Source organism: Lepisosteus oculatus, chromosome 28, assembly GCF_040954835.1.
Source record: "Lepisosteus oculatus isolate fLepOcu1 chromosome 28, fLepOcu1.hap2, whole genome shotgun sequence".
Lineage (NCBI taxonomy): Eukaryota > Metazoa > Chordata > Actinopteri > Semionotiformes > Lepisosteidae > Lepisosteus > Lepisosteus oculatus.
In genome coordinates this window covers 9,666,143-9,689,204 of record NC_090723.1, presented here as the reverse complement: position 1 = coordinate 9,689,204, position 23,062 = coordinate 9,666,143, and the positions used below count along the sequence as shown (strand labels likewise).

The 23,062-nt window shown below is 54.0% G+C and overlaps 1 protein-coding gene across 3 annotated transcripts; it reads right to left on the bottom strand.

The window, feature by feature from the left end:
• Positions 1 to 530: 530 nt before the first annotated feature.
• On the bottom strand, positions 531 to 20,337 carry wipf2b (WAS/WASL interacting protein family, member 2b). 3 transcript variants are annotated; one of them, XM_069185601.1, is made up of 8 exons: positions 19,785 to 20,337; positions 9,805 to 9,943; positions 9,111 to 9,243; positions 7,972 to 8,085; positions 7,142 to 7,849; positions 5,816 to 6,031; positions 5,066 to 5,167; positions 531 to 3,713 (listed from the first exon to the last, which is right to left on the bottom strand). In XM_069185601.1, exons 2-8 carry the CDS (start codon positions 9,868 to 9,870, stop codon positions 3,673 to 3,675), a joined length of 1,380 nt encoding a protein of 459 aa, XP_069041702.1. In that variant the 5' UTR covers positions 9,871 to 9,943; positions 19,785 to 20,337; the 3' UTR covers positions 531 to 3,672. The 3 variants fall into 3 exon arrangements, with proteins under 3 accessions (XP_069041702.1, XP_069041704.1, XP_069041703.1); XM_069185603.1 differs by lacking the exon at positions 19,785 to 20,337 and adding an exon at positions 19,420 to 19,765; XM_069185602.1 differs by lacking the exon at positions 19,785 to 20,337 and adding an exon at positions 11,918 to 14,017.
• Positions 20,338 to 23,062: the final 2,725 nt, after the last annotated feature.

Here is a 23,062-nt window from a genome sequence, read left to right as displayed (position 1 = left end):
CGTCTCCCGAAATTTGCTTCAATGAGCCCTTAAAACAACCTAACCTTTAACCTAGGTGCGTGATATTAACTGTCACGCACTCGTTTCTTACCTTCAGCAATAATCGCTACTTATTCACAACGTGTAGCAAAACGAATATTGCAATTTAGATGAAGCATGTGGCTCTCCCCGTCTCTGAAGCGATGATCAGATACAAGACAGACACTGTCCGATACTCCTGCAGTATTTTTTTTGTCGTTCGGCAGCGTTTCATCTCGCACAACTCTCCCAATCCACTTCTAGACTTGTCCTGCAAGGAGCTGGAAACACTGCTTTCACAAAATATCATCCCATTAACTCCGAGCATAACATGGTGAAGCTTAAAGAAAAAGAAACGAAAATCCGATATCACTCTATGCTCTTCCGTTTCCAATAGTAAGACCCAGCTCAGGTCAGAGCTGCAGAAACCTCGAGTGAAGGGCTTGCACGCCCCAGCTGGACTCCTGCAGCCGGACCCTGCCAACGCGGACACGAACGCGTGACTCACACACTCGTTTTTATCTTCATTTTATTTGAACTGGTACAACGTGGCTGACAAGACAGGTACAATGAAATGGCCCTGAAAGAAAGGACAGACACAGAAGCTCGTTTGAACACGGGCAGGAGCCCCCCTCACTGCGAGCGAAGCAGCCCCAGTAACAGCTGCGGTGTGAGTGAGGCGGACAGCGATAGACAGAAACGGATACAGACACTGGCTAATAATCGGTCCCTGGCTTTGTACAAGCCCACCTTTTTATTCCTATATTACAAGCTTTTTACAACATAAAAAATAGATCAATAGCTATGATTACCATATTTCCCCATAGTCGTAGTGTAAATATACATTATTATCGTCATTTATTTTTGATAAATCTTGTACCAACAAACAATAGTAGTGTATAAGGCAAGACACCAACTAAGATTAATCTTTTAAAAATAAGAGCAGGAGAGAAGTCTAGGCGTCCTCTGTGTGCAGAGAGAGGGGGAGGCCAGCAGAGGGAAAGGGACACTCCCAGTCCCCACACCAAGGGAAAAGAGAATGGAAAAACACTGTTAACATGAGCAGAGCAGGATCACTGGCACAGTCTTCCAATGCATCAGGTTAGTGTCCGAAACAAGACCCCACTGACACCAGCCACCCCAATTCCCCCCCCCATTGCATAGCATCCAGTCCGGGAAGACGGGGACCCCCAAGAGTTCATGCATCGCCGCCCCTGGGCGCCGCGAGCTCGGAGAGTTCAGGTCACGTGGGAGGGCGATCGGCGGGTTTCTTGAGAAGATGACCAGTTTACCTGGGGCAGCAGGCGTGGAAGCAGAACTAGCAGCCAACAGCCAGGAATGAGTGACCCCCCACCCCCCACCCCCAACACACACAATCCTGCAGAGGTGAGGCGAGTTGGGGTACCTCAAGCACACCCCATTTCCATGCATTACGCTCCAGCTGTCCCAGAGTACATGCATTCACCTGCTCCAGTGCCCTCTCAGGATGGACAACTTGTGTCTCCTTTGCAACTAAAGTACCTAAACAAATCAGCACTGATCTGTGCAACTGAGAGGCTGCACATTAAAGGTGGCTGTGCAAACATCCACCCTACCATGTCTGCACAGCTATAGGACACTGACAGGAGCAAGAACCTACAGCACAGAATGGCCTACTGTATGATGTATGATGAACACTGGCATGCTGACAGTCCGGACACAGGGAAGCTGATAAACCAACCCTTTTGAAAGGCTACAGTCACCTATAAGGTACACTAACACTGCAATAATGATTCAGTAATGATGCACTTGCTGCAAGACCAGCCTTAAGGTCTATGACTTCTGCTGAAGGCTGGTGCCTGCACAACTCCCAGGAGTGACCGACTGCAGAACCAGCCTCAATCTGCAAACTGTTAAGAGAATTTAGTCCATTAGTGATGTCCTTAGATATCAAGGAGAGCTTCACAATTTGCCTTTAGACCTGAGCGGTAAACCGTTTCAAAAACATCTCGGAATGAATGCATATGCCTGAACTCTGACAGAGGTCAAACCACACCAAGCAGCGGGCAGTACCCCAGACCCCCAGTACCTGCCTCTGCCCTTCCAACCCCCCGACACACCAGAGCCACCCCTCGCCTCCGCAGGCAGCCTGCAGAGCCGGACCCCCAGCTCCGCCCTGGCCCCGCACCCCCCGCCAAGCGAAACGCAGAAGTGGCCAAGCTTGACAAAGGCAAAAGCACTTTTCCTGAAGCTTGTCTCATCCAACACCGCTACTGATTCACACAGCCGCCCATCATGAAAAGAGTCCAATCTTCCACACTCTCCACCGAGGCCGATCCATCCCTTAGGCGAACTGTGTCCGGCGCTTCTGGGAGAAGGGAAGGAAAAACGGAGCAGACTGCGGGGTTGGCCCGGAGTGTTCTGTTCGGTCCAGCTGGGCTCTCTCACTGCCTCAGCAGGGGGGGGAGACAGAGAGAGAGTGGCCGATGGGTCAGGTTTCTGCACGGGGAGCCTTTCAGAATAAGACTGGAAAGCAGACATGCCACCTGGCTGGCCGTTCGCCAAGCAGCAGCGCAGATCTGGGCGCAGGATGCAGAAGCACTGAGCGCGCGTTGGCACTGGGTGGGGCAGGAGTCTCTCCGCCCTTCCTGAGTGCGGCCGGGCTGTGGAAGCTCAGGGGCGCAGCAGGGTCCAGCTGGGACTGGTCCAGTCGGGTCAGGTCCAGCACAGCACCGCACACGGGCCACAGGCCCCCCTGCTCTCTGGAGGAGCTCCAGGGGGACCTCTCCTTCCGTCCGCAGGACGCTGAAGAACCACGAGACGCTCCCAGCTCAAGGATCGCGGATCCTGCTGTCGTGAAATAACATCTCCAGCAGCGAGAGTGTTCCTTGCAGAGTCCTGCCAGTCTGGCAGGTGATGCCTGCTGGTCTCAACAGAACAGGGTCAAAAACCAGTCGGGATCCCACTGGCGATCATGGGCTGTGGCGAGGAGGGGTGTGCAAAGACAGTGGCCATAGATATAAAAAAAAAAAAATTAAAAAATGAAACCCAACACCTCAAGTAAAGTTACTACAGCTGGCTATTTTTTAAGTGTCCAGAGGTCGAGAGATCGACGGAAGAAGGAAGGTCACGTGCCCCCACCCTCGTACCCTGCAAGCACTGAGGGCTTCTGGCGGGCTCCACGGCGCCCTCTGCAGGAGCTTCCAAGTGCTGCAGCACAACTGGGCTAAAAGTGCAGACCTTGGCTTCTAGCATGACAATGTGGCAAAATAAAATCCCTTGGCCTTCCTCTGTGTTTCCGTTGTTAGTGTTCTCTAAGTTTTAGCAGGTTTTTTCCCCAACTCTTTAGTTGTCAAGTCAAACTAGGCGGTAGAATGCATAGTGTTTCTTTCTCATTGTTCTCGTTCGCTGCTGCCCCCCCTGCCCCAGCAGCAAACCCCTCCGCGCCTGGGGGAGGGACTGGCCCAGGGGTACAGCTCTGGTCCAGAACGGGCTCGGTTCTGTCGTGCTGGGCTCGGGGGGAGGAGAAGAATGCCATCGGGTTGGTGCTGCTGTCCGGGCTGGTCCATGTCTGCATGTGTGTGTCTGAGAGTGTGTGTGTGTGTGTGTGTGTGTGTGTGTGTGTGTGTGTGACCCCCGTCTTCTGCCCAGCGAGGACCGGCTGGCTCACAGTGTTCACCTGCTGACAGGCGGGAGTGGGGGTGCCCCTCTTACCACTGGAAGAAGGAAAAACAACCATTAGACTTCAGACTAGTGATCATCACAGACTGCACATTCATGAGCCGACGCATGTTCTAGCTATGATCACAACACCCTCCCCTACGCTCAGGGGATACTGTAGTCTTTGACTGCGTTTTGCCCCTAAACACCCTTGACAAAGGAAGACGAACCTGAGGTCTCCCAGTCTGGATTCTAGCTGGTCTCATAACTAATGTAACAGATATAAGCACTGGCTCTGCTGGGCTTATTCAATATTTTTCACACTCTAAGCAGAAAATTCACATAAATGTGATTCAAGGCTCATTTGAGATAAAACAGGATTTCAAGACTGAAGAAAAGTGCTCATTTTCACAATCAATTACACTTTTTAGGTAAGATGTATTATATTTATTCGGATGTGTCAGACTTGGTTCCCGACAACCCTAGAGAGTCTTCTGGTCTTTGTCTCACAATAAACACTGCTTACCTAATTGATTTATTAGTCTTGAAATCCTGTTTTATCTCTAATCCTTACAATTATATAATTATATTAATGTAAATAGTGAAAATAGTGTCTATGTAAAAATAAGTTGGAAAAAGCAACTGTTCTTTTGCAAAGAGTGGTGCATACTGTGTGTCAAGTCACTGGGACCAATAAAAAAAAAGCCAGTGTTGTTTCAGGATCAGCCCAATTAGAAGACTGCTGGTCAAAATCACCATCCTCAGATTGTGAATGGCACCACCAGGGGGCCTCAGCGAGTCCTCACACAAGTGTCCTAGTGTTCAACATTCTCTACTATGGATGATATTAATGTCTTGTTCCCTATTACTTTTTGCACTCTGGATGTTCTGCAGAATCTGTAAGAATTCAAGCTGGAATGATGCAGCTGCTGCAATATTTTATCCTGAATACACCGTATCTGAGAACTCTTTCACCACTTCTCCTCTGGTTCAGCAAGGAGCTCTAGTAATATTATCCACTGTCGTGAATAATGGTTCCTGGTCTGAAAAGCAAATGAACAAACCGGGTTTCTAATTTAACCAGCGGGGGGGGTCTTCATCTTTTGTAAACCTGAATTAGTTAAAACACAACCTGCAGTTAACATCCACACAAGTACAGGCCATTCTCTCCTGCTCGTTCGGCTGCTGGCAGCTACAGGATCCCAGGGTCCTATCCTCCGGAGAGAAGCCAGGCTGCCGGCTTTGACAATATTAAGAACAAACAGCAGCACATTTTTACGGGATCTGATAGAAGCCAAACAAGATCTGAAGTATCCCGATGAGAGGAGAACCCAGAACACTTTGTGGCCAGCAGGAGAGATGGGTCTATCAACCGCAAACACGCCAGTTTCGGTCGCAGGGCTCTTACTTCTGTTGGTTTTGCTGGGGTAGATCTTGGTGAAATTCCTGTACTCCTCAGGGGGTGGGAAGTCCTCTATGGGGTGGAAGGAGTACTTGGACTCAAAGTCTTCTGCGGAGAGAGGGAGACGGACATCTGAAGATCAACACCACAGCCATGGGCCCAGAGCGACTGGCAGGTTTTTTAAAGCGCCTGCTCATTCCACAGAAGTCCCTCACAGCTGAGGAATGTAACCTAGTCAGCTTCCAGCAGCTCCACGGTGACACCAGGGAGAACTGAGCTAAGACTCGTGGGGGATCCCACACGCTCAAGTCAGCAATCTGATGCACAATCTCCAGGTGAGAGCTATACTGAACACTCATGCTGGGGTCCACGGCTCTTTAACAGGCTCTCAGTAATCACGTATATAAAACACTGAACAACCCCCCAAACACCCGAGAGAGGAGAACCCCCTCCTAGAAAAGACCACCAGGGCAGCAACTCCATTTTCTCCCTCCCCAAGAACAGACACCCCATTTTAGAAACACGGTGGCAATGAGAAAAAAAACTGTACCCCAGACTTCCAATTTAGAAAAACATCAACCGATTCACTTTCTTGCCATTAAAAGGAAAGAGCAGGAACAGGTCAGCTCTATTCCTGAACAGCCACCCCCCTTGGGGAAATGGAGCCCATTTAACTGAGAAGGGCCCCTGAATTCGGAACAGGTGTGGACAGAGGCGGCCGGGGAGCTCACCGCGGTCAGGCCGAGGCCCACTCACCTATGAAGGGCTTGGAGAGCGCGGTGTGTCCGTTGCGGATGGGCGGCGGGGGGGGCGGGGGCGCCACGGGCGTCCGGGAGGGGGGGGGCGGGGGGGGCTTGCCCCGGCTGGCGTGCTCCGGGGGTGCGTGCGACAAGCTGCTGTGCACCCGGTACGGCGGAGGGGGCGGCGGGGCGTCGCGGCCCCCATTGCGCATCGGAGGCGGCACGGGCGGCGCTGGAGAGACACACACACACACAGGGGGTCAGCAGAGGCACACGTAGAGCTGGAGTAGAGTAAACAGAGTTAAAAGACAAGAATTTAAATTCTACATTTGGTACATGTTAAAATCAGGCAACCCTTGTCCTAGGAAGAGCAGATCCTGAGGTTTACAGGCATGTTCCACACTGACAGGACCCTCACAGCCCAGGTCTCCTCTGTTTGCGAGGGGACCTGCTAAAAGCCTTCAAAATCTGGCAAGACCGGCTCTGCAAAATGAACATGAACCAGAAGACAAGTGGGATCTACAGAGAGGCGCTCTGATAACTGGAACAACGGATGCCTGTTATGGAACAAGCTGCCCAGCCATGCTGCTGGAGCCAATAACCTGATTTCCTGCACAACAGCAGGATGAGATCCTCATCGAGAAGCTTCTAACTACCCGATGGGCTGGACGGGCCGAATGGCTCATCTCGTTCGTATCCTCGGCCTCCATTGTCTCGGTTAGGCTCGTTTCTGCGCCTCCGTATGAAAGCCAGGAGAACCCCAGGGGTAGAGGGGTCCTGCCTGCTGCACTCTGAACTCTGCCTCCCCTGAAAGTGACACCCTGTGTGTGCCGGAGCCCCTGTCTCACAGTCCTGGAGCCCATCCTCACCTGCCTGTTACACAGAGGGGATGAGCCAGGGACTGGCTCCCTGGTAAACACCACTGGCATTTCCCTTCGTCGCCGAGAATGTCCAGAAAAAGACCTGTCTCCGTTTTCTCAGCGCTGGGCCTGTGTCCACATCACTGCAATGTTTGTATAGCGAACCGCGGGAGATTATGTAAATCAAACAGCCCTTTGAATTTAAAGGGCCAGAGCGAGCCGATGACGCCCGTGTACAAACGAGAAGAGCCCCACGGGGCAGGCGCCCCCGGAGAGAGCAGGGCGCCGAGCTGGTCAGTCAGGTCACCGAGCAGAGAGCAGCTCTGCAGGAATGCTGAAAAGCCGGAAGGCCCCTGGCAGGGAGCCCGGATAAGCCTGTTACGACACCGGCCCTGCAACAGACGCCTCTCTGTTCTGCCCCGCGCGGGGTGGGCGCGGCGCCCGCGAGCGAGCACAGACGCGAGCGGCGCGCGGGCTCTCACCTGGCCCCCGGCTGGGGGGGTTCCGCGCCGGCGGCGGGGGTCGGCTGCCCTGCGGGGAGGGGGAGGGGGACGGGGAGAGGGAGGGGGGAGGGGGCGGCGCGTGGCCCCGGGTGGGAGGGGGCGCACCGGGGGTGGGGACCTTCTTGTGCAGGGAGTTGTGCCTCTGGGGGAGCTCGGGGGCCGCCTCGTTCACCGGGCTGGAGGGGCCGTTGGGGACCCCCGGCGGCTGGCGGTATGGCGGGGGAGGGGGGGCCAGCGAGGAGCCGCTGTGGCCGCCCCCCCCCGGGCCCGGTCGGGGCGTGTTGAGCGGAGAAGGGGGTGGCTTCACCGGAGGTGGTGGGGCTGCATCCCGGGAGGCACCGTGGGAGCCCCTCTGGCCAGGCGTGGGCGGCAGGGGTTTCTCCCGGTTGTAGGAGTGGCCCCCCTTCTGCTGCGGGGTGGGGGGCGCGTTGCTGCCGTGCCGGGAGAGGGGCGGCGGCGGCGGGGGGGCCGAGGAGCTGTGCTTCATGCCCCCGGTGCCGCCGCCGGCCGTGCTGGGGCGCGACAGGTCCGGGAGGGAGGGCCGGTGGGCGCGCGGCGGCTCGGGGGGAGACGCGCGCTGGCTGGCCGCGTCCACCTCGCTGCGGCCGGGGCCCAGGGTCACGGGGGGCCGGGGAGCAGCGGGCCGGGAGCCGGGAGGGTTCAGCGCTGACCGGCCCACAGATCCGTCTGCAAAACAAGGCCGGAGCGGCTCCGTCAGGATTAACCGGAGACTCGTTGTTAACCGAGCTGGACAGCGAGTCCTGCGGCGGGGGGACACCACGGCAACCGCACACACGTGCTGCCCTTACCTCCGACTGGCCTGAGTTTGGGCACACCCCCCTGGAACAGTCCTCCCATCGGCTGGAGAGCCCCTGATCCGCCTCCAAACCCACCTCCGCCTCCTCCTCCTCCTCCTTTGGGCTCTGAAGGACACAGAACACACAACCTCACAGCCACTCCCACGATTCCTCAGCACCGAGACACAGGCTCAGACAGCTCACCTCATCTCTAATGGGAAAAGGACAACACACACAGGGCGCAGATCATGCAGCTCCTGTTAGATGATGCTTGCGAGATCCATTTGAGTTCAGCATCACGTTGACAAGCTACACGTTAACGAGCTAAATCAGAGACCTGGGCAGAACGAAAGATGCCCGTCGTCATGGCTACTGGGACCCCGGAGTGAGAGAGAACAGGGTCAGCCAGCAGCCATGTCAGCCTGCAGCTCCCAGCTGGCAGCCCACTGAGCCTGGTCAGTACCTGGATGGGAGACTCCTGGGAAAAACTAAGGTTGCTACTGGTAAGGTGTTAGTGGAGCCAGCAGGGGGCGCTCACCCTGAGGTCCATGTGGGTCCTGATGCCCCAGTATAGTGACGGGGACATTAGACTGTAAACAGGCGCCGTCCTCTGGATGAGACGTAAAACCGAGGTCCTGACTCTCTGTTGTCATTAAAAATCCCAGGTTGCTTCTCGAAAAGAGTAGGGGTATAACCCTGGTGTCCTGGCCAAATTTCCCATTGGCCCTTACCAATCATGGCCTCCTAATAATCCCCATCTATGAATTGGCTTCATCACTCTGCTCTCCTCCCCACTGAGAGCTGATGTGTGGTGAGCGTTCTGGCGCACTATGGCTGCTGTCACATCATCCAGGTGGGGCTGCACACTGGTGGTGGTGGAGGGGATCCCCATTACCTGTAAAGTGCTTTGAGTGGAGTGTCCAGAAAAGCGCTATATAAGTGTAAGCAATTATTATTATTATAATAACGCTCTGGGCTCCTCAGGGTGTGCAAGTCCCGAGCCAGAAGACACAAGAAAAGACGCCGGCGCCCCCTGTCAACCCTGCAGCAGGACGCTGGGACCCCCTCAGGGGAGAGCGTGGAGTGTGGGAGCGTGGTGGGGAGCGTGGGGGGGGCCCTGTATCGGGGCGCCGAGCTCGCGGTGGCCTTACTCTCTATGACGGGCGCGCTCCTGTCGTTCACCACGGCCACCTTCTTCAGCCGCGCCCCCTTGCAGATGTCAGACAGCAGCGCCCCCCTCCCCTTCTGCTCGTCGCGCTTCAGCTTGGGCGGGGTGGCGTTGGCCTGGCCAGGCGGTAAAAACAAATGTCAATTAACAGCGATTCGGGTAGGCAGCTGCGTCAGCATGCGCAGGCTGCAAAGGGACAAGAAAAGCTTTACTCCTGCTGACAAGAGAGGAAAGGAAACAATGTTTTGGCTTCGTAGCCTTCTACGGGTGTGAAGTCACCTGAAGAAGGCTCCACAGTTGAAACGTTGTGTTTCTTTTCCTCTCTTTTCATCATGGACTGTCATAGCTGTGGATGAGCTCCTCTGGTTCACTAATTCCCACTGTTTTCTTTACCATACATAGCTTTTACCTTTATTCACATTCACCCAGTTGCACACGCATTTAGACATTCAAGGCACAGGGGATCAAAGCATGTCTGCTGCTGGACAGACCTGCGGCAAGTGTGGGGAGTAAAGAGTTTCCAGCTCTCTCTGAATTCCTCTCCCTCCTACTGGCAGAAACAGAAGAGCATGGCTCTTCTCCGCCTTGACAAAGAGGAAGTGACACGGCTCCTGGCTGCAGGAAGTGACGTGGGAAGGGGCGGGGCGTTGCCATGGTCCCCAGCGGGTCTCTCTCACCTGGCTGAAGGTCGGGGGTGGCGGGGGTCCCGCGGGGGGCGGGGGCGGAGGGGGGGGAATCGGCATCCTGGCCCTCTCCGAGCGCAGTCCTTCTCAGCGTCCCCGTGCGCAGCCCGCACACTCCTGCGCCCTCGGGCACCTGCGAAACGGCACGAGAGGGAGAAAGGCGGCCCGTCAGCATGGGCCACGTCCTGGCAGCTGACCTCTGCCCCCCCCCCTCCCCAGCCCAGCACCCAGCCACTCCCCCAGCTCAGTGAAGAGACCGCGATCGGCACAGGAGACTCGCAGCCCTGCTCACACGGCCCCCGCGGCTCAGAAATTAATACAAAGTGCGCGGGCTTTTATTAATTCATGCTCCTTTTTTTCAAATAAAGATTCACCACAGAGAAACAAGAAATTCCCAGCTACCACCCATCCCTTCCTACTAAGGTTATCTGCCTGCTGAAAGGCGATACGAAATAAATAAGAGGCAATGAGTAAAACCCTACTGATCGCTGACCGACAGCCCCAGGGGTGGCTGGGCGTGATCAGCCTGTTAGTGCTGCTACCCCAGGGCACAGCCGAGCTCCAGACTGACAGAGGTGGGCCTGCAGCAGGGCTCGCTGCCCCTGCCCCCAGCACTCACAGGGCCCGTCTCCTCTTCAAAAGGCTTCCAAAACTGAGCGGAATGTAAGCAGGCAAGAACGCCAAGTCAAACGCAAAATGTTCAGGCCACCGGGGACAGATCTCAGAGCGTCTCCTGACACTTCAGCACGCAGGCTGCTCGTTGGCGGAGGTGCCCCAGTCACAGAAAGAGTGAGGAAACAGGGAGATTAATCGCAAACAAACTTCAGAAACAGACCAACTGCAAGGAAAACTGCACCTGCAAAACAGCCCTGAAACTGCTCATTTTTCCCATGCACTGGTCTGTATATCAGCTACAACCGATTAACTTGAACCATGATGGATCTGAGCCAATTGATCTGACGGAGACCTTCAGGCAAAACCTTTGGAAAAAAATTACTCATTTAAGGCCTATTTTGAGAGTGCACTCATCTTAAGAACTAGATTATCAATGTTCAAGAAACTTGTGAAAGAAATAACAGGGATGAGGACGTCACAATGACCACTACCAGATGCGTCCATATTCCTCAATATACACAAAGGAATATCAACTCGTCCTGCCAAATATCACCCCAGCATCCTGGCCAAATTTCCCATTGGCCCTTACCCATCATGGCCTCCTAATAACCCCCCATCTCTGAACTGGCTCCATCACTCTGCTCTCCTCCCCACTAATAGCTGGTGTGTGGTGAGCGTTCTGGCGCACTATGGCTGCCGGCGCATCATCCAGGTGGGGCTGCACACTGGTGGGGGTGGAGGGGATCCCCATGACCTGTAAAGCGCTTTGAGTGGTGTGTCCAGAAAAAGCACTATATTATAAGTGTAAGCAATTATTATTAACGCGTAACTCCCAACTTAATCCTCTGAAAACTCCTCCTAGCAAACAGAAACCTGGCTCTTGAACTGCCGATCCCTGCAGCTCTGCCCTGCAGGCTGCCTGTTACAACACTCAGCCCCAGCTCCTGGGCTCTGCTGGAAGCAGGGAGGGGGAGCGAGGCCTTTGATGCTGCTCATGTCCACAGAGCCCCAGATCACACAGGATATTGACAGTAACCCGAGGAAGCAGAGTCTTCTCTCCACAGCCCCATTCCCTCTCTCCGCCTACAAGGCATCACCATCGGCACTAATGCTCATCGACACAGCAGATTATACACTTTCTCCCCTTACACCCTCCATACCGGCCCCGCAGTAAGAAAGAGCTCAGTGCCTGAGTTCTCCCTCCCAGTTAAGCTCTCATTTACTGATCAGGAGCCTTAAACTCCAAGGTTATGATCTGCACGTCTTTAAGTGACGCTATTCCCCTGCGATATCATGCCAGTATAAAACAAGAGCAGAACGGACTGACGAGTGCAGCACAGCAAGTCCAGAACAAGAGTGGAAACGCAGCAGAACCTGTCTGGAGATCTACCATGGCCCAAGCCTGAGGCAGCTGCTAACAACATAAAAAAAGAAAGTCGTAAATAAACTCTGTGAGGGAGATGAGCTCCAGTATTGGACCCGAGATTGTTACCTGCCCAACGCTGCACACCTGTGGGGCTGGATTCACCCACAAGGGGCAACCTGCGATGTTGCCAGAATAACCCCCTCCTGTCCGGTCACACCCTGAAGCGCCTGTGAATCAGCTCACCTCTCGCAATCAGCTGAGGAGATCTTGTTTGCTGGCTGCCAGTAACCAGACGACACTTCCCTGTAGCACAGCCCAGAGACGCAAGCGCTCACGGGCCACGCCCCTCTCCTGCGCTCCTGCTCGACCCCTGCCCACTTCCACTCCTCCAATCTCCCTCCTTTCCCCATCGCTTCCTCTCTGTCCCAGTGCCAGGTGAGCTGCAAGCACCATCATTTACCAGTCAGGGCACACGCAGCTGTCGCAGGCTGAGGCTGACTGAATGAAAGCAGCGTTGTTAGTTCAATTAAGAGATGAGTTTAATAAAGAAATTGAGAGCTTCGCTGGAACGAAAACCAGAAGACACTGCCAACAGGGAAGTCCTGTGTGCCTGTCAAGGTCAGGCCGCGGGGAGCCAGGGGACACTGGCTCCTCCTGGCCCGACGGCAGGGACTGAGCTCTGGTCATCTGTTGCAGTGAGTTATACTTTTTGGAGGAGGGGAAGAGTCAGGTTAAAACAGGGTTTACAGATAGCCACAACGAGCTTAACTACATTCACTTCATACGCAGGCCATGTGTTACTCCTCTTCAAGCAGTGGGTGTGCTGTGTGCATGTAGAGGCTAGCTCAAATATTCACCCCGCTGGCAGCAGAACACCCCCCTCCCTGCATCTGGTCGCTCCTCCCCCCCCCCCGCCAGCTCAATCTGCTCTTGCGCCTCCAGCAGACGTGGTTGCAATGACACCTCAGCACTGGCATCTGCGGCGAATGCAGTTTTAAAATGAAGCCTGCACCCAAAACCATCAGATTCACATTCACTGGTCCATGTTTTGGATCAATTCGTCTTTAAAAAGTAACAGTGTTCTGATTGACACGTGACACCCACGCAGATGTCTGCTCACTGACAGGTGGGTACCAGCACCTTGCAGTATTTTTTGTTCACAATCTGTTAACGGTTGTGTTGAAAGAACTTCAGACTTGTTTTAGGCACTCATTTTAAAAGTTCTGTGTTGATTACTGCCATGGACCATGCAAGAGAATTAGGAAGTTACATGTGCTGAAGGAGAAAGCCTGTAACGTGTTTGTAAGCAGGAAGAAGCACACTTGTACAAGGTGGGCTTGCTGCAGTCTGGACAGGTACTCCCTGCAGAGAGAGGCTCCATCCTCACGTGTCAGAAGACAGCAAAAAGCATAATCTACTGGTAACCACAACTTCCCAGCACGCCTGCAGATTAATGACAACTGAAACTTATACTGGAATTTTACCATGTCTGACACAGCACTGTGAAGTTATCAAACACCATAAACTTAATGAAAACTCATGTCCACTCTACACACAAGAAAGAACTGTTCAATCTGGCTACAGAAAGGTTTCTACTGAGCTGTCAACAGACTCCAGAGGCTTTGTTGTAAGACACAGCACCAATAAACGTCAATTTTACTGCCATACCCTTGTACACTAGAGTTTCTAACTCTTCCATAGGTCATAAGTTAAATTTTCTCATGCAGAGACAGGTGAAAACTGGAAACATAACCGAAGCTGAGCTCACCTCGCTGTACTCTCCCAGTACAGGCGGCAGGCCTCTCTGCCCATTTTATTACTCATTAGTATCCAAGACAACTGGCACTGCCCTTACTGAATAAGAGGAAATAACTAAAGAAGAAGACAGTGCTATGCCACAAATCTCCCAGTTCCTACAAGCACAAAAAACAGAGCGAATATCCTCCGTTTGTGCCTAGCAATGTCAATACTGCGTCAAAGCAAGTGACATAACTGGGATCACGCTGGAATCTAGGCTCTTTCTGGGAAAGCGCAGGGACTGAAAACGTCTTTTCGCCCGTCTACATTTGGAGAAGGTGGGGAGGTGGGGACCCAGCGCAGTCCGTCACCCTCGCAGCCCAGACGAAGATCCCGCGCCGGAGCTCACAGCCTGGCTGAACCCTCGGGTCCGTGATGCAGGATGAAGTGTCTCACTGCGAGCAGCCCAAAACCCCTCGGCCACTCCCCCCCACCCCCCTCTTCTTCCTGGCCACAGAACAGGACAACAAGCATCAGCAAATGAATCGGTTCTCTCATTCCTGGTGCGAAAGGGAGAACAGTGTCAGACTGGGGACTCTGCACGCAAGCTGATACAAGAGCCCAGTTCTCAGGGCTGTGGCCAGGAAGAGAGACTACCAGGTGAGAGCCAGCAGGACAGCACCCACCCTGCTAGGCAGCCAGAGAGAGAGCAGTCGGGACATACTCGTCTTCAGGAGAACAGAATCAGGGGAAAGGAATAATAAAGACTGAAAAGAAAGAGCATTCGCAAACTGAAACCTAGAACTTTAATACGAACCAGCTTCTCCCTGCAGGCTGTAACCCGAGAGCCTCTCAGCGCTCCCCCACTGAGAGAGAGCCTGCGAGACCGGGCGACACACGTCGCAAGTTCAGAGGGCACCAGAGAGGCCCATGCCACCTCCAGAAGGAAGAAGAGGGGTTAAACTGAGGGGCCGTCTTGGAAACACAGTGCACGCGATCAGAGAGTTTGCAGGGGCACTGGGGGACCCCAAAAATCCAGGGGCGATTTTCTTGACCTTGAAATTGAAACCCTCACACGTTAAATAACGTTTCCTTCTCTCCCCTCAGGGGTGGGTGCCCAGTGCGACAGCACCAGCGCACAGAGAAGAGGTCTAGATGCCCTCTACTCTGCTGGCTCCAGACTGGCAGAACCGGTGTCAAGCCCCCCCCCCACCCCCCCATGAACACAACCATCCCCCAAAAAATGACCCAACTCGAAAGAGTCAACGACAATGTGATATTTCTCTGTGAAAACTGAAAACGGAAGGAGAACCTCAGCACACTATGCCCCCATGCGAGTCAGAACACTCTTGGGAAGCCCCTCCGCTACAATAGAACAAGCCTTCCTCTGCGTAGGCTGGCCGGCCATCTGCCTCTGGCCATCGGTCCAGGTCCAACTGCAACAAGACCAGAACCCAGACGGCTCTGCACACCCAAGGGACCGCTCGTCGCAGAAGGCGGTAGGCTCAGACCCCAAGAGATGTTTCTCATGTTCAGGCAGAGGCAGGAGCCGAGAGCTAGCCAGGACACTGCTCTGCTAGGTCGCGTAAGGTTCACATTTTAGGAATGCAGTCCTGCTCCCTTGCCTGTTCCCAGGCTGTCCGATACACTAGTTTGGCAGGTCGGTCTCAGGGCTCAGGCCATCAGTGCACCTGTCTCTGCCAGGCCATGATCCGTGACAAAGTCTAAGCCTCAAGCTTTCCAACTGCATTTTTTTTTTTAATTGACTCGTCTAAGTGAGTGACCAATTTATTCACAGACTCCGAATAACAAAACATTTCCGAAGAAGGCGCAGCGGGTGACGTCAGAGTTAAAACAGACACGTGGACCCAGGAGCACACGGGAAAAACCGAGGGCACGGGTTTAGGACTGAACATATCAGGTGCTTACCCACAGAGCTGAGGGAGTCTGGGACAAACTACACAGCCGAGCTGCTGAAGCAGATCTCTGGGGCTGTTTCAACAAACAGGTGGTTTACAGTAGCCTTTCAGCTCGTTAACTTCCTTGCAACCAAACAAACGAAACTGGAAGAACAGCTTCTTCTCCTGTAACTCTCCATCACTCCTTCTGTACTCTGACACACCCCCCCATCCCCCATCCTGCACACTTCTGATTTCCACAGTTGTCCACTCTTAAAGTCCAGGGATTAACACCCCCAGAAAAAATACAATACAAGCACAAAACCACAGCAGGCCTCTCACAACTTAAAATAAGGCATCACATTACCTCCAGAGTGAGATTTTTTCCTATCGGTGTTATACTGACAGATAAACGAATGAATATACCAACATCCACACACAGGTGACGTAATCTGCATCTGGACATTTGAGTAAATCTGTACAGAAGGCTCACTGCGAGAGCTGGACTTGTTGCCAGTGTCTTCTCCAAGACTCACACACTTCACTTCTGCTCAGTGCTCCTGGATGGCACACCGGCTGTACAGACAGGCCCCCCGTGTGCTCACTCTGCCTCCATTCTCACCTGTTTCACCCCACCCATAACACCTCAAGAGTTACAGCAGCCGACCAGGAGCAGGGGTCCCGGGACAGAGTCCACTGCCTCGCTCTTCAGCAGATCCCCCCCCCCCGAGCAGGGGTCTCCAATCCCAGTCCGGTTATTCTCCTGATACCCTGAACCACCTGTAATTGAAAGAGGCGCAACACTGCGGTGCTGCAGCTGACCGATTCTGTGGGTAATGCTTCAGGAAAGGATCCTCTTTTGTCTCAGATGATCTGTAAGCTTAGAACTCCATCAGTTTAATTAATCACTGTTAAATTGTTCCAAACCTCCAGAAATGGATTATTTGGAGGTAAGATATAAATCCTGCAGCACTGGGGCTGGGACCTGGGCTTGAGAGTTACTATGCCTGTCCAAGTTACTAGTCCCAGTCATCTGTGCCAGATCCCCCTCCAAACCCCATACTCTTCCAGAAGGCCTTCCCTCCCAGCCTCTCCCATTCTGTGATCCGAGCCACTCTTCCCACAGGGAGCGCAAGGAGCGCTGGAACCCCCTGCGGGCACAGGGCCCGTCTCCCCTCCGCGGCCCTGATCGCAGCCCCACCCTCGCCAGGCCCTCGGAGGAGCTACAGCTCAGCCCCCTGCCCGCGCCCCGCGAGCGACCCCAGAGTCCCGCGGCGGCGCAGCGGGGCTCGCACGACGACCCGCGGACAACTCCAGCACCGGCGCCGGCTGCCGAAGCCCCCGCCATCCCTGTGGGCCGGCCCCTGCTCTCTGCTCCCGGAGGGGAGGGAGACCAAGTCCCGGGTGAAAACAGGGCTGATGGAGAGAAGCAAGAGGGTGCCAGCGAGCGCTCCCGATACCATCCAAGAGGTCTCCGGACCGCTCCGGGTAGACACTGCCTGGAAAATTAATTCCAGCCTCTGCTGTTTCCCCACAGTAACAGCACTCACGCACAGCCCGAGAGTCAAAGCCCCACACGCGACACCAGCTGCTCTATCACAACACTGAAATCAACAGGGCAATCGGTTCCCATATTTTAATGCAGGAAGCAGCCCTGGACGATCCCGACACCGTCCGTCACACTCCTCGTTATCGGGTGGAAGAGAGCTCAGCTGTGAAGGGAGCTGCCTGTTTTGGGAGTGCTTTCAGATAGTACTGCGGGTGTTTCAGTAGACCTGCAGCAGTTTCCGCAGGGCACGCAGTTGCACTTGAGACATAAAACAGGTGTTCGCAGACAGATCCCGTTTCCATAGACCCTGGCCCCACGGAACCAGCGCAGGCTGGGCCGAAGTGTCGCTCAGCATCCTGAGGCAAGGACCCCTACCGTCAAGTCACTACATTTTCAGCACAACCGCCAAGGACAGAGGGGATGTGTATTTTTGTGTATTGTGTACACACAAATCATGCCAAACTTTTTTTTACCGACAGTCCAGTTGATCCCAATGGAGAGCAAAGGCAGCACCAAGGCAGGAATGGCCGCAGAGAGCCCTGCGGGGAAGAGGGTACCTTTGGCCTTGTTGTGCCTGCAGAGATAACCAAAACCTAAATAAAACCGGGCATCTACGATTCCACTCTCCGCTGCCTGGCACAACATGACACAGCTGCCTCGATCTGTTCTCGCTCAGAGCCGGCCGTCACCGGTGCACAGGAGATTAGAGACTCACCAGGCCGGCACGTCGCAGGACAGCAGTGCGGCTCAGGGAAGGGCAATTTTCCTGGCACCAGTCGAGACGTATTCTGGGAGCGTCACAGAACATCTCTGCGTAGGGCGACCACGACACCCCGCCAATCCTCACCCTGCTCCCCACACTGACAGACTTTCAACTGTGACACACTTGTACGAAATCTGGAGGCCTCAGTGCGGTGCGACAAAGGCGTTTCGCATGCCTCTCAGTGAATGGCAGCTCGTCCCTCCATCCCATCCAACTGGGGGAGAAGCTGCCAGTGATGCGTTTCCCCAGCCACCAGAAGGTAAGAAGCAGACTATGACGCCACTGTGACAGTCACGGAACCACAGATTACAGATTCATTCTGCAGTCCCGAATGCTGAAACCAACATTTTTCTTCCGAGAATTAAAACGCGGTTTCAGTTCTGCATCTCGTCACAGGGGAAACTGATCGTCAGCAGGAAAAAGCGCTTAAGCTCCCAAAGTCGGCCCTCTGCCCTTCTTCACCGGCACCAAAACACGAGCCCGCAGTCTCGGGAGGGAGCAGGAGGCTCTTTACGCAGAGGGTGGTGGGAGCGGGAAACGTGCTGATTGTTAGTGTTGTTGAAGCCGATACACTGGCTTCTCTCCAGACACAGCTGGGTGAAATCCTCCAGTCAGCACAGGGGGCTCTACTGTACACCCAGAGGGGGGCGGATCAAGCTGCCCAGCTGTTCTTGGACCGGTTCTCATCCAGCTGTTGCTCAAAAGACCCTGGGACTCAACGAACTGCAGGCCGCCAAACACTTCAGAGGTCCAGAATGACCTCTCTCCGACTTTCAGCCTTTCCACAGGTCTTCCTCATGATTAAGCGCGTTCCTCGTTTGTCACACACCGCAATGAAAGATCCCAAACTCCCCCAGCAAACGGGCTATTAACCAGATCGAATCTTCCAGGTAAAAAAAAACAACAAACTGATCCCGTCTCAGTGCCCTAGTGGTCGTGGGGAGATATGGTCACCCTGTCTGTTCACCTGCGAGGAGCCATCTGTGCTCAGTGTGCCTCAGTCCACCTACGCAAGCCTCTCCCCAAGTCCCTTACCCTGATGACAGCGAACACACCTGTCTGCGCTGTGCTCCTCGGCACATTCATTTGGACAGTATCTCCCTCCTGCTGGGCAGTGCGCTCTGATGAGTGTGACTCAACCGGACTGCCCCCGGCCACCCGCGATCACGAAGTAACAAAACCTGTCACCTTGTTCACTTACCCATCACCCCTCCACCTCTAGCGCAGGACCCCCAAACCCCCTACTCGGAGTTCATAGTCGCGGAGGCAAATTAAAATGAGAGCTTTTTAGCAAAAGCACTTTGGCGTGTTACTGAACCACGGAAATAACTGCGGGGACAGAAACCCACGGCGAAGCCAACACGGAGTGGAGGTGACACGGGGGTCCCCACCACCCACGATCAGCGAAAAGGGGGGCTGGTTGCTCACACCTGAGCGAGAATTAAAATAGGTAAAAAGGAAATATGTTACCGCGACTCAGCCTGCAGTCACGCACCGGGATGTTGCACAAGCAGGAATGCGAGCAGCTGTAGTCACAAAAACAGCGACCCGACACCCGGGGAACCGGCCGAACCGGAGCCGGGCCGAACCGACCCCGCTTTCTCACGTCTCCTTTGGGGGAAAAAAAAACACCCACGCCGCCACACCTGCCGTGGCCGGTATCGATCACCCTGTTACTCACAATCAGCTCTTATTGATCATCAGAGGGAGCGGGGCTGGCTGGGCTCTGGCAGTGGCCCAGAGAACAAGGAAACAACAGAAAACAGGTACAGGAACAAGTAACAGGTTTATTCCACGCTGATAAAAGAAGAAAGAAAACACAACGTTTCGGCCGTGGAGCCTTCTTCGGGTGGGAATAAACCTAGGACTTGCTCCTCTGCAGCCTACGCATGCTGACGCAGCTGCCCACCTGAGCTGCTTCAAGAACAGGTATAACCGACACGGCGACCCGCCCCCCGTGTGTCTCGCACACGCGTGGGTAGGAGATTCACGCACCTCCGTGCCTGCCCCCCTCCCAGTCCGGCGGCGGCTGCCCGCCTCCCTTACCTCTCCTGCGGCTTCGGCGGCGGAGTCTCTCCCGTCCGCTGTCCGCAAGCACACCGACAGGGGGGGGCGCCGGGCGGCCCGCAGACCCGCAGGCTAACACAGGGGCATTGTGCCCCGGGGCTGGGGGGGAAGATTTCACCTGCTCCCCCGCGCTGGAGGCCCGGTGAGGTTGGGGAGCCGCACTCGGCCTGAGAGTCTGGACCGCGGGCTGGCTGAGCCGAGCTGAGCCTGCGGAGCCGCTGGTCACCGCGGCCTCAGTGACTCGCCGTCGGTCCCCGGTTTCCCTGCCCCCTCGCTCGGTTCACAACGGGCCCTGTTTTCTTCCTCTGCTCCGTTCCTGCGTTTCGCGGCCCCGTCGGTCTCCTCTCCCGCACACTGTGTCGCTCCTCCGGTGGAAAACCCGGAAATGGAATCTCCTGCATAACAAAATGGAGGAAGGGAGCCGATTTCAAATAAATATGTGGAGGTGGAGGGGGGGGGACCGAACCGTCCCGGCGAGAGCCGAAGGTTGACGAGAGTCGCCGAACGCCGGGCGCGGCCGAGAGCGCCTGCGCGGGGCGGTGATGACGACAAAAACACGAGCCCATAAGGGGAGGGGGTGCAGCCATGTTGGTGAGGTCACAACACACGCGTTTACGATAACGACAGCGGTTTCTTTTATTTTGCATTATTTTGTCACTCGAAGGTTTTGTTTCATCCTGGTTTTATTCATGTAATGGTTACAAATATAACATTCATTTCTGTACAGTTGCTGTTTTGAAGCATAATGTGTTTCCAGTCCAGGAGGAAATCTTGAAATACGGCCGAATGTGTGTTTGGCTCGCTGTTCCTTCATGCTGGCACTGGGAGCACAGGAACTGAGCGAGACAGGCAGACAGGGCAGGCTATGTCTGGGCTGTGGTCACTCATCAGTGTCTGTTTCTGCTTGTTGTCTCTGACACTGGTCAGACACTTGGCCAGTGTGTTCTGTTATTTTTGAAGCCAGCAGAGGTCCAGTTTTTCCCAGTAGGTGAGGTTGTGATCTTTGGTTTATATCACCCCAGTGTCCCCCACTGGACACTGTCAGGCTCTGTGCCGCACTCTGTCGCCTTCATAGTCTCATTCTCTCCCTCTTGCATCTCCTTCTCTGTTTTACTTATTCCTCCTGTTATAATAATAATTGCTTACACTTATATCGCACTTTTCTGGACACTCCACTCAAAGCACTTTACAGGTAATGGGGATCCCCTCCATCACCACCAATGTGCAGCCCCACCTGGATGATGCGACGGCAGCCATAGTGCGCCAGAACGCTCCCCACACACCAGCTCTCAGTGGGGAGGAGAGCAGAGTGATGAAGCCAGTTCAGAGATGGGGATTATTAGGAGGCCATGATTGGTAAGGGCCAATGGGAAATTTGGCCAGGACGCCGGGGTTACACCCCTACTCTTTTCAAGAAACACCCTGGAATTTTTAATGACCACAGAGAGTCAGGACCTCGGTTTTACATCTCACCCGAAGGACGGTGCCTGTTTACAGTATAGAGTCCCCGTCACTATTCTGGGGCATTAGGACCCACACAGACTGCGGGGTGAGCGCCCCCTGCTGGCCCCACTAACACCGCTTCCAGCAGCAACCTTAGTTTTTCCCAGGTCTCCCATCCAGGTACTGACCAGGCTCATACTTAGCTTCAGTGGGCTGCCAGTTGTGAGTTGCAGGGTGATACGGCTGCATATCCTGTTCCTCTCTCCTCCCTCATTCCTTCCATTTTCCTTTTCTTCCCTGCCCCACCCCGTGCAAATTCAAACAGCTTTATTGGCACGACCGGTAAATTTACAGGGTTGCCTCAGCAGACACAGTCAATAATTCAGTTCAATTCAAGGTACTTTATTGGCATGACTGATGAGTACACTCAGTGTTGCCAAAGCAAAACAAATAAAATTAACAAAAACCAAAACCTACAGACATTTACAATAAAGCCACAATCATAAGATATTTACATATAAACATATGGAGCATTATCGGGAGACAGGCTCACTGTTCCTCAGGCTGGGACAGGAGATCACATACTGGGCTGCCAGTTCAACGGAGGTGTGGGAATTCTGGGATAAGATGTGTCAATTTGGGGAAGAATGTTTCTCTACTCCTAGAGTATCTGTCACAGTGCAGTAGGAAGTGCACCTCTGTCTATATTTCTCCCCGCTGGCAGTGGGAGCACAGCCTGTCCTCTCTGGGCAGCCAGGTCTGGTCCTTATATGGCCAGGCTGTGGTCACTGAATCTGTACTCCGTCAGGGTGTGTTTCTGTTTGCTTTTATTTATCTTGGTTAAATGTTTGGCTAGTGTGTATTGTCTATTTAGGGTTCTGTAGAATTCCAGTTTGTGTTGTGTTTGTGTCCCAGTGTGTGAGATATAAGATAACTTTATTGACCATATACAATTTCTTGCATTAGGAATTTGTCTTTTCGCAGACCCCAGCTTGCTCTCCATGAGACACACAGACAGGGAGAGAAGCTGGGGGTCAGAGCACAGGGTCAGCCATTTATACAGCACCCCTGGAGCAGTTGGGGTTAAGGGCCTTGCTCAGGGGCCCAACAGAGTAGGATTCCTCTGCCGGCTGCGGGATACGAACCAGCAACCTTCGAGCTACAGGTGCAGATCCTGAGCCACAGAGCCACCCACTGCCTACTGTTTGATCTGTGCTGTGAAGTGGTTGGGTCTGAGTTGTGGTGCTCTAGCAGTGCTATATCTCTCTTCCTATTTCCCTCCTGCTCTCTTTCTCCTTCCCTGACTCCCCCTGTCCTTCACTCTGACTGGGCTGTGGTCCGCCTTGCATTTCAGCTGTCTGTGTGAATTTCCATACCATGCAAAACCAGCTGAAAGGGCAGCTCTTTGTTCCGTGGTGCTGTTCTGTTTACTCAACTAACAAGCCTGCTGGAGACTCTCCAGCCTCATTGTCAGCTGAGTCCCACCTGGAGATCTCAGAAGGCTAAGCAAGGCTGGGCCTGGTCTCTCTTTGGATTGGAGACTTCTAAGGTAATCTGAAGTCGCTGCTGTGAGAGATGTTTTGGGACCAGTGGGTTTCTGTCTTGGGGTGAAGTGGGTCCCCTCCTGTGTGTTAAGCAATTTCGGATCCTTTGGGACAAAAAGCTTTCTGATTTGAGTAACCAGGTTTGTAAAGGTGAGAGATTGTGAATCCATGCAAACCCGTGCAGTGGTGATTGGTAAGACTCTTCTACAGATCTATGCAGTTATGTGCCAAAGTATAACGAGCATAGACAGAGCTTTGTCTTCCTTTCTG